Raw genomic sequence first — 12,002 nt, 5'->3', positions numbered from 1 at the left:
CCGCGCAGCCGCGCCTGGACTCCAGCAGTCCTTAAAGCTTGAGATTCTCCTCTCGGTTGCAGAATTTAAAACCTTGATCTCCAACTATTGTCAATCAAGTTGTATCTGTTTTAATTGATTTGTTATCCTTACTTTGTCTCGCCTTGTTGTCTTATTGTTATGATTTCATATGCTGTGATTTTATATGCTTTTGAATTGTTTGCTTATTTCTTTATTTACACTGTAAATGAGGGAACCCTCGGTTGCCTTTCGAGTTCAAATATGTTTGAAGGAATTGAATGCATTTCCAAAGATCGAACTAAATACAACTTGCCCCTGTTAAATGGTAAACAAGCAGCTGTTGTTTTAAATAGGGTGTATCCACCATGGCACACCTTACTGATTATACGGTACAGTACATTGTGTTATGACTGCATTGTCTTGTTCTATTGCCGAAGGGAGTTGCCTTTGGGCCATAATTTTATGGCATGGAATTATACCTCTGACGTTTTCCAGCACTATCCATATGCCAGCTCAAACAAATCTCTCAAACACAATTTTTTCTTTCTTTACAGAGAGACCGCGAACATTCCACTCATTCCACTGGGCCTGAAGGAGTCTAAAGATGTGGACTTCTCTGTTCCTTTCAAGGTATGGTCCAGTATTATTAGATGCTATGTTACAACTAGCTGTAGCAGTTTAGCAATGTCCTGTCATTTACTCAAATTATAATAAATCCAATAACTATCCTCACTGCTCTCTGGGGGTTCTGTCGATCCCGCCTGTGCGTCGAGTACGTTCGCTCCACCACTTTCCTCAGTCGCACACTTGACAAAGCTGCAACCCTGGATTCTACATCCACGCACTCGACAACTGCGCCTAAAGCTCATGTAGTGCATTTACTGCTTCAGAAACGCTAAATGTTGCAAAGTCAAAAAGTAGGTCAGATTGTTGAAACTGGAAGGACGACCAGGGTTGCTCGCCGGTGAAACATAGTCGTAAATATGAATACCCTGACGGCACCCTGATAGCACGCTCGCACGGACGCTGATAAGGTATGTTCTTGTCAGGCAGCGCCTTAGGCATTTTGAGAGACACGTGATTTAATTTCATTACCTGTTGCGTTGCACATGACCAACTGTCATGTTGGTCACCATGCATGTGCTGTCACCACTCATACAGCCCCCCTGTCACCACTCATACAGCCCCCCTGTCACCACTCATACAGCCCCCCTGTCACCACTCATACAGCCCCCCTGTCACCACTCATACAGCCCCCCTGTCACCACTCATACAGCCCCCCTGTCACCACTCATACAGCCCCCCTGTCACCACTCATACAGCCCCCTGTCACCACTCATACAGCCCCCCTGTCACCACTCATACAGCCCCCCTGTCACCACTCATACAGCCCCCCTGTCACCACTCATACAGCCCCCCTGTCACCACTCATACAGCCCCCCTGTCACCACTCATACAGCCCCCCTGTCACCACTCATACAGCCCCCCTGTCACCACTCATACGGCCCCCCTGTCACCACTCATACAGCCCCCCTGTCACCACTCATACAGCCCCCCTGTCACCACTCATACGGCCCCCCTGTCACCACTCATACAGCCCCCCTGTCACCACTCATACAGCCCCCCTGTCACCACTCATACAGCCCCCGGAGACTTTGGTTCAAGAACAGATCAAGGAGTTTCGTCATGATTATTGTGGTGCAAGATTGTATGGTGCCGTTCACAGAGCGGACAGTTTTCAACTTTGAACCCCCCCTCAAACATACGATGAGTTGAGATGGACTTTATCGTCCTGATGGAAATTTGTCTTGGACACATACCGTATCTGATACAAATAACATAGTGCATACCTACAAACTGTCACCAGTACACATTAGGGCTGAACGATTAATCGATTTTAAATCGAAATCGCGATTTGGAATGATGCAATTATCAAATCTTATTTCTTTATTTTTACCAGGAAGTCCCATTGAGATACAAGATCGGTTTGGGAGAGGGAGGTACGGGGTTTTAGATTGTGTGTTGTGAAGTTTAGACTTCAGAGAGGGAGAGTAAAGGGTAACCGGTATCGATTCCCAGGTAAAAAGAAGCATTTTCAGGCTCGGTGTCCCGAAAAGACCCACCGCGTAGGCCAGATGCAAGCCGCATTTTACAATAAACCTCTGTGGGGCTGCTTAAAAAAAATATAATTATAATCGCAAATTTAATCACAATCGCAATATCCGTCAGAAAAATCTCAATTAGATTATTTCCCAAACCATCGTGCAGCCCTAGTACACATGCACACATACAAATCGACAGTAATAATAATAATAATGCATCTATTTTATATAGCGCTTTTCCAGGTGCTCAAAGACGCTTTACATGGGTAGAAGAGACAAAACGATGGCAAAACAGAACAAAAATAATACATGACAAAATAAAATAAAACCGACAGAATTAGAGGTCAAAAGCAAGATTGAAAAGGTGGGTTTTGAGGGCTGATTTAAAAGATGTCAGGGTGTTTGCATCACGTATATGGCTGGGGAGGGCATTCCAGAGGGAGCGGACAGCAGCAGCAAAGGCCCTGTCGCCCCAGGTCCGGAGCCTGGTCGTGGGAGGTGTTAGGAGGTTGGCATCAGCAGACCTAAGGCGACAGGGTGGGCGTGTGGAGGTCGGACAGGTAGGGAGGAGCACGGTTGTTGAGGGCTTTAAATGTGATGAGAAGTATTTAAAATTGTATCCTGTATTTGATCGGAAGCCAATGGAGGTCGTGGAGGACAGGGGTGATGTGATCAGAGCGACGGGTACAGTACATACAGGCTGTCTTAAATGCTTCGAAGCTTCGAACGTTCGATTCGATGGCACAAGCTTCGAACAGTTTAAAAAATAAAAAAATAAAAAAAAATTCAAATTTTTTTTTTTTACTTCGCTTTGTGTGTGTGTGTGTGTGTGTGTGTGTGTGAACTACCCATCCCAGTTAGGACAGCCGAATCCCGTCCAATCTTTCGCCGTCGACTAAAGACTCACTTCTTCAACCATTATCTGAAATGATAAAAAAAAATTAAAAATCTAACCGTGACTAACCTTACTGTCATGCACTTGTCCTAATAAACTAACCTACACTGTAACACGCAACACTTTGATGAACATTGTTACTCAGCTGATCGAGTTGTACCCTTCTTGCTGTCTTGTCGTACAGAACTTGTAAGTCGCTTTGGATAAAAGCGTCAGCTAAATGACTAAATGTAAGTGTGTGTGTGTAGGTGTGTGTGTAGGTGTGTGTGTGTGCGCGCACCTTGTAGAATTCCACACATAAGAAAGAAAGATACTGGGATGAATAAACAAAATAGGAAATAAAATGTAGAAATGCATGCAATACATAAATAAATATGAATCTCCATATATGAAATAGAACATTTAGATAAGGTGCTACTGAGATGAACATGAACATTCACTGATAATTGGTCTGTAGTGGAGTCTACAAGGTCTACATTGCCGGACCATGTAGAATCCGGACCTTGTAGACTGACATAATTCTGTGCATAGTTTTGTCTACACAGGCCATATTTCAAATAATCAAAATCTTACTTCATTCATCTTAAACATTCTTGATTTGGGGGATTGGTAGTTCCCATGAAATCTGAAGTTGTTCAAACGACAACAGCGATCCACCTTGAATTAAATCACACAGCCGAGTGAAACCTTGTTGGATGCGTCAGTCACGAAAGGGGCTACTTAATTAATTAATCCAACCCACTTTATTTATAGAGCACATTTAAAAACAACAACGTTTACGAAAGTGCTGTACAAGTCCCACAACATAAGATAAAAAGAAATATTTTTTTTTTTTTTTTTTTTTTTCTCGAAGCTTCAAATTAAAATCGAAGCTCGGCCCCGAAGCTTCGATTGCCAAAAAAAGCTTCGAAGGTCAGCCCTAACTGCCACCAGTACACATGCACACATACTGAAATCTACAGTACACATACAGACTGCCACCAGTACACATGCACACATACAGAAATCTACAGTACACATACAGACTGCCACCAGTACACATGCACACATACAGAAATCTACAGTACATAAAGACTGCCATCAACCAAGAAATTATACACTGCCTGTCGTACAACACACCTGTAGTCATCATACTAGTTTAAGTTTATTTAAAAAGAAATTACCCAGGGACAGTGCATACTAATCAACATCTTCAGTTTCCACATCAATGTAAATGTGCCAGAATGAGCTAGTTTTCATCTGTAGTCCCTGCCTACCATGCATGTCTTTATGGTGTGGGAGGAAACCAGAGTACCTGGAGGAAACCCACGCGAACACGGGGAGAACATGCAAACTCCACACAGAAAAGCCCCCTGCTGGGGTTCGAACCCAGGACCTTCTTGCTGTGAGGCAGCAATGCTAACCAGTGCTAACTAGTGTACGAGATATGTGCAGTAAGAGTAAAGCAGCGTCATCAACATACAGTAGAATGTTGTGTTGTGTCGTTTTCACCTGTCTCTAAATAAATAGAACATATACTGTAAGGAATGCTAACCTCCCCATCCCTTTTAAAAAAAGAGTTGTAAAGTTATTATGGAGCATTCTGATGAGGGTTGTTTCTTTACACAGGACTTCATCCTCGAGCACTACAGCGAGGAGGGGAAAAGCTTTGACGATCAGATTGCAGATCTAATGGACTTAAGACAGGTACTGTACACCCGTCATCTGAGCCATCTCGTATATTCTCAGGGATTTGTGATTTTCCTTTTGTACAGTCATCCACACGTTATCTTCATACTCCAACCATACATCTTAAAGGAAAACATCAACATTTTGGGAAATTAGCTTATTCACCATCTACCCTGGAGTTAGACGAGAAGATGCATACATTTTTTTCTTCTCTGTGCATGACCTTATTTACTGCATCCAGGCCTGTCGGACACCAAGCCGCAGTGAAGCTGGGATTGAGCTGCTGGCTAAATACTTCGATCAGCTACCTCTGCTGGAGAGCCGCTTCTTCTCGCCCAACCGCCAGATTGGCATCTTCTTCACTTGGTACTTTCCACCACGCTGTATGAAAAAACATGTTGGTTTTTGAATAGTCCACCAGAAGGGCGTCCACTTTCAACATCAAATACACAAATATGAAAGAAAGAAATACACATACATCTTTACCTTGTACATCGTAGTCCTTTCTTATTTGCACGAATGATCAACTTGTATTTAGCTGGTGAAACTGGATTGTCTCATTCGACTTGTTATGCGACTTGTGTCGTCATGGCTGTGTTTGTCTCCCAGGTATGACTCCTTCACCGGTGTGCCAGTGTGCCAACAGAACATCTCTCTGGAGAAGGCTAGCATTCTGTTCAACGTGGGAGCCCTGTACACTCAGATCGGCACCCGGGGCGACCGCCAGACACGCACGGGCCTCGAGGATGCCATTTCTGCCTTCCAGAAAGCCGCAGGTATGGTGGCGTGTTTCCTGGTCCTAATGATTAGGAAAGTCCCGGTCCTGCAGCCAAAGAAATCAACGATAACATTATTCGATAGTTGTGGGTGGAAACCCTTAATACATCTATTAACTGGAGAATGAACCCATATAGATGGCATTAGAGTGATTTACATGGATAGTTCTCCCCTTACAGGATAAAGTTGTTTACTAGAGGGAAAGAAAAGTTTACAGAGAATGTGGGAGAGCACCTGTCCCAAGTGGTGGGAACCAAAAGTCACGTTTAAGGTCCTAGCCTGTGAGAAAAAGAGAGAACGAATTCAGTGTCAACAAAAACATGTCTTTCTTTGACGAGTATTGTGAGTCGTGAGAAGTGCACTTTGCCCTGGAACTCAGCGCCTTCTGAACTCGACTAGGCTGGCTTGAGCCACACTGTTGCACCATTGTTGTAATATACCCTTGAACTTACGACGATAGACGATACTCATCTATTCTTACAAGAGGTAGAGCCTGTATACGGTTTTGACATGTTCTGACTGCTACATAAAAATGGTGATTGTGTGTGTGTGAATGCTCTATCTCTCAACCAAATCAAACCAATACACGTTTCTCTTATCAGTCGATCTCTGGCTGGAAGTCACATGGCCTACTTTGAGAAGAACTGGTAGCTTTCCTTCTCTGCAACAGGTCACACCAGACGGACCATAATGGAATTATGACTCCGCTCAAGCAGTATAGCACGATAATAATGGCGCTGGCTCGATTTAGCATTTTTAATTGAGGTTGATGGGAAATGAAACAATGATATTGTTTTGAGAAACGGGTCCTGCAGTAGGAGGAACCTGTAATAAAGCCAAGGAGTCGGGGTGGTGGGGGGTGGGTTCTACTTGCGTGCACGCCAGCTATAAACGAGAGTCAGCCATGGCTATTGGGCAGATCACGGAGTGCTATTATGCTGGGGGAAACAAGAGAATGTAAGAAAAGGAGAGGGCCGAACCGCCCATGAGGACTAGTGAGACGCTAACGCTAATGGCACGCATACCAGAGGCTAACTGCCTAAAAAAACAGGCACAGAGGCACTGAAAGAGGATTTCACTCGTCTAATGAACACACTAGACTAGACAAATATCAAGATGTATCCATCAGTGGACCAATTGCATGCTTTTGCAGAGGACAAGAAGCCTTCCATCGACTCCTTCAGACATTAAGCACCACCCACAGCCCAAATGGAATGATACAAAATATATACCGGTATATATTTTTTATTTTAATTTTTTTTTCTCTCGACTAATAGTCGACTAACGGCACATTTTGGCCAATCATAGTCGGGGACAGCCCTAAACAAGACACAATACACATACAGTAGACTACCATACAACCGATATTTTAAATGAAAAGTCAAATTCTGTTTTAAAAAATACTAGCACAATAAAACAATAGCAATAAACCAAATTGTTTTATTCAACATCAAAGCAGGAGCAGCAGGTGGAAAGGATTTCTGATATTTTGTTTAAAACGATACAAGGGGATTGGAGAGGCCAATTTGAGACATGTCTGGAGGTCATTCCAGGCCCAAGGACCAACATAAAATAGGCTTCTTTTACATGCCTCAGTCCGCACGGGCGGCATTTTAAAGCGCATCCAGGTGCTGGATCTGAGGTTGAGCGAGTTTTGAATTAATTCAAGCTTGGAACTGAAGTTTTCCAAGAACAGCCTCATATGGGAAGACGTGAGGGGAGAAGGGGGGCGAGGCGTTCATACTATCGATGCTTGCCTTCTCAATGACGGCAAAGGTATAAGGAATGCTGCTGAAAGAGACATTTTCAGTAGTGTATTGAAAAAATTTTGGTGGAAAACCCATAACCAAACAAATTGTTAACCTCGGACCTGCCTGTCTACTCTCCCCCCCCCCCCCTCCCCTCCCCCCCCCCCCCCCCCCCCCCGCGCAGGTGTACTGAACCACCTGAAGGAGACGTTCACCCACACCCCCAGCTACGACATGAGCCCCGCCATGTTGAGCATGCTGATCAGGATGATGCTGGCGCAGGCCCAGGAGTGTCTGTTTGAGAAGATCGCCCTGCCTGGCATCCGTAACGAGTTCTTCTCTCTCCTCAAGATGGCGCAGGAGGCAGCTAAGGTACATTACTGACACTTCCGCTCCCTTCGAGTTGGAAGGATGAAATATAAATGAGAACTGTATCCGATTCAGTTCTAGGTTGCTTTAGCAGTCGGAAGTGGTAAGGTGAGTTTAGATGTACACTGTAATAGTACACGACTCCTCCACTAACTATACTGTCCCTTGTGTAGAATAACTACTTTCCAAATAATGGATGTCCAAATGTCGGGTTATAAATACGAAAGTGTCCTTTTATATAGTAGTTTACCGGTGCACGTTACATCACATTTCTCTACTTCACATACGCTCTCTTCAGTCGGCAACTTCAATCACTATAAATGGACACGGCTGCTTACTAGGTTACTAGGCTAGTTGATAAGGTCACTTCCTTTGAGCCAGTGCTTCCTTTTGATGTCATACTGCCCTTCAAGCACTTGCAGTCATACCACCCTCCTTATCCTCCCTCAGGTGGGAGAAACCTACGACCAAGTCCACCAGTCCATGATCCAGGCGCCCATCAAAGACAACGTGCCTCTGTTCTGGTCCACCATGGCACAGGTGAAGACCAGCCACTACCGGTCCCTCGCACACTACTTTGTGTCCACCGCTCTCTTGGATCACCAGCGTAAGTGAAGCGGCCGATGATCAAATACATTGTGTAGACAGCGCTGCGTAATGGTCATTAGGTGCTGTTTACATAGAGGTGTGCAGGAGCTTTTTGGGGGGAGGGGGGGAATCATGGTTACAGCACTTTCACCTGCGCTCTCCAGGAAGATCTATCATCAGGTTTCACTCTTAAGTATCCTTTAATGCACTATCCTTGCCAATGGTTTCTCATCTGAAAGGCGGAAGCAACCGAGAGAACGAACTAGACAGAGCCAGACACTGTGCCGTGGTCAACGAGAGAGCACACTTAAATAACACCTTTTCTGTGTCGCTCGTACGCAGCCCCTCCCCCCTCTCTCTTGTAAAGTGGCTCTCTCCCCCAGGATGAGGAACACCGCCAACAGCCATATCGGAAACTGTACCCTTTCTCTGTGAGGCAACGAGAGGGAGAGAGAGGGAGATGGAGGGAGAGAGGGAGGGAGAGAGAGAGAGAGAGAGAGAGAGGGCTACGGTTACGTAAAATGCCACCCCACTGGCTAAATGGCACAGGAAGGCAGGGGAAGGGAGAAGAGTTTGGCAGCTTGTTATCACATTCTTGTGTGAATGAGACCCATACAAACGGGAGGAGCGGAGCAATTAACGAGCAAGCTGAAACACTGCCCACACACTGCCCACAGTGTGATGATGTGACTGAGCGACAGACTGAAGCTGTTAAGACAGAGGAACCACAACCACGGTTTCACAATCGTTGTGTAGTAGGACACTTGAGATGTTGCTTTGTTTGGATATACACCCAAAAGGTATACCTGGGACATTATTCTGACTGTAAGTGTCCTGTGATTGGAATGGTGTTTTGTACAAAGTAGTCTCATTCTACTGTATCCATATTATACCTTGTTCCGTTTAAAAAAAAATATAATATAATTTTCCTTAATTCCGCTGGTGAATGTTCCATTAACTCTTACCACCAGTACAAGTTTCCAGTGTATTAGCTACAGCGTTCACCGTATATGCAGTGTAAGAGGTCTTCCTATGCAGTATATGGCTCTCATCAAAAAGACCCATCACGACGTGGCATCGTTGGTTTGTGGGTTACTTTTTGTGGGAGCAGATTGTTGCATCAGTTGTCAAACGATTCAAAATCAGCCAACCATCAAATGGGTTATTGATCCGTGTGTCGGTGTTATCAGTGTTATTGATCAGTGTGTGTGCTCTGTGTTCCCAGTGAGCGCCAGTGATGATGAGGACCAGCAGGAGAAGGCTCTGTCTCAAGTTTATGACTCCATGCCTGAGGGACGAGCTCCGCTGGACATCCTCAAGAAGAAGGGGGAGCGCAGACGCATTGGTAAGAATGTCGGCCATTTCTACAGCTTTGTCCTGAGCACTAAATAAAGACCGGACGTGAACACGATGACCGTATCTAAGCTCTGTGTGTCTTTTTCGATATAAGTTGACATAACTATACGGCATCCCGAAGAAGAGAGAATATCGCGTGCATGTCTGTGAGATGAGGGAGCTCAATGGCAGCCATTTTGGATGAACGCAATAGAGTTTTTTTTCCGACCGCTAAGTCAGGTGGCGTATGAAGATGCTGAACATGCATAAGCTCCAGAAGTCTTATAAGTATGTTTCCATAGAGAGAGTGAACTGAGGAGTTGAGTATAAATACGTTTCTATAGAGAGAATGAACTGAATGAGTTGAGTATAAATCATGGTTTGCATAAGGTCCTTGAAGTGCTTAAAGTCCTTGAATTTCATTTCCAATGTCTGGCAACCCTGAATATGTTTCTAGAGAGAGAATGAACTGAAGAGTTGAGTATAAATAGAGAGCCATGTGAGCTGTAACATTTGGAGGAGGGACGGCGAAATATTTCGTAGAATTACGACAAGCCTGGCCATGCGTTTCCCAACATTGACCTGCTTCTAAATATACAGTCAACATGCAATCTGCACTTCATGCAGGTTAACACACTTGATTTAATTGATTGATTGAACATTTTATTAACAGATTGCAGAATGGGTACAGTACAGTACAGCTCAATACATACAATTGTTAAGGGGATGCAGACCAGAGAAAGACTTTCGTCTTGTTTACATCAGGGTCCCCCATTTTCAATTCATCATAACATATATGACACACACGACATACAGATAGACAGTACTGCTACATCTATACATTTATGACATACCAGATTTGCAAATACAGTACTGTTTGTAATACAAAAAGTGTCCAGAAAAGAGTGTATATACATTTGACGTAGAAACTGTACATTGGAGGAGGTTGGGTAGGGGGGGGGGGGGACTGGTACATTGGAGGTGGGGGGGGTTGGGTAGTGGGTGGGTGGGGGACACTGTACACTGTACATTGGAATACTGACAAAGCCATACTTGGTCATTTACTGTACAACTGGGTTAGGACATTTACAGGGGCCAGTTTCGAATTGCAGTCTCCCGTAGGTGTTCTTTGAGAGTGTTTTTGAAAGTGGGTATTGATTCACATTCCTTTTCCATTACAGCTTTGGGTAGGGCGTTCCACGTTGATGTGGCATAATGCATGCACTTGCTATCTTCTTATAAATCTGCCTTTCTATCCAAGCCTAATGTCCCCTCCTTTTTTTTATACTCCTCTCACTGCTCTCCTCCTCCTACCCTGTTGCCAGGCAAGGCCCATCTGCGGCGGGCCATCATGGGCCACGAGGAGGCCCTGAGGACCCACAGCCTGTGTCGCGACCTGCGGAAGCTGGAGCTCCTCCAGGCAATCTTGCAGGCCAGTCACACGCGCTCGCTGTCCAAGTTCAACGACAACGACAACGAGGACGAGTTCACGGACTACATGGAGGCTCCTGACATCATCTGTGAGTGGCCCTTCACCTGCCGCTACCGACCACCGCTGTTGATAGAGTAGGGCACGATAGAATAAAATGGAACAGGGGGATAATTAAGACGTATCGACACACCACACATACTTATACTAGAAACGAGCGGTATGGTCAGTGATATGGTGCCTGCTCTACTGTATATATCTACTGCTTTCACTGTCTAGTCTACCCATATACTGTATCATAGCATGTACAACAGTGCTGTATATACCACATATTTACATTTATATTTTTATATTTACTACTATATATTTTTATATTTACTACTATATATATGCAGTAAATATAAAAATATAAATGTAAATATATATATATATATATATATATATATATATATATATATATATATATATATATATATATATTAAGGCTGTCAATCTCATGATTGTCCATAGTTAACTCGTGATTAATCACAAATTAATCGCATATTTTTTATCTGTTCTAAATCTACCTTAAACGGATCTTTTTCAAGTTTTAATACTCTTATCAACATGAGTCAACAAATGCTTGCTTTATGCAGCCATTTAACACAAAAGGATGACCCTCATGCAAATTTACATCAAATTCAAAACAGTGATGCATAAAATAACTTAAAGTGTGCATGAAATAATAGGGGAAAGAAAACTTTAGGAACTTGTTACATTCACGCACACAAGGGCTGAGGACTCACCCCCCCCCCCTCTCTCTCTCTCTCTCTCTCTCTCTCTCTCTCTCTCTCTCTCTCTCTCTGTGCGTTAACACGTTAATAACGCGTTAACTTTGACAGCCTTAATATATATATATATATATATATACCTGCATGATGGCATGTACAATAAGGCTGTATATACCATATATATTTATTCCTTATATCCTACTCTTACTAGTTACGCTGCTGGCCATTATGACTACTACCATACTGTCCTTATATGTGTGTCACTTTACATATTATACTACAACTCTGTACATGCATCTGATTAGCACTACACTCAGTGGT

The 12,002-nt window shown here is 43.9% G+C and overlaps 1 protein-coding gene across 3 annotated transcripts in view; it reads left to right on the top strand.

Annotated features, from left to right (window-relative positions):
- Positions 1-12,002, top strand: part of rhpn2 (rhophilin, Rho GTPase binding protein 2) — a 108,473-nt gene that overhangs the window by 35,164 nt on the left and 61,307 nt on the right. For all 3 annotated transcript variants that reach the window (XR_014620843.1, XM_084337788.1, XM_084337787.1), the window contains exons 4-11: positions 555-630; positions 4,606-4,683; positions 4,907-5,031; positions 5,275-5,441; positions 7,375-7,562; positions 8,010-8,166; positions 9,373-9,492; positions 10,808-11,002. Coding sequence is in view for 2 of the 3 variants with exons in the window: in XM_084337788.1 (XP_084193914.1) it covers positions 555-630; positions 4,606-4,683; positions 4,907-5,031; positions 5,275-5,441; positions 7,375-7,562; positions 8,010-8,166; positions 9,373-9,492; positions 10,808-11,002 (1,106 nt within the window). In the remaining variant the exon portion in view is untranslated. The remainder of the gene's footprint in view (positions 1-554; positions 631-4,605; positions 4,684-4,906; positions 5,032-5,274; positions 5,442-7,374; positions 7,563-8,009; positions 8,167-9,372; positions 9,493-10,807; positions 11,003-12,002) is intronic.

Source organism: Notolepis coatsorum (genome assembly GCF_963971535.1).
Source record: "Notolepis coatsorum genome assembly, chromosome: 20".
In the NCBI taxonomy this organism is placed as follows: domain Eukaryota; kingdom Metazoa; phylum Chordata; class Actinopteri; order Aulopiformes; family Paralepididae; genus Notolepis; species Notolepis coatsorum.
The sequence above is the reverse complement of the archived record's forward strand: the minus strand, read 5'-3'. Positions and strand labels throughout refer to the sequence as shown.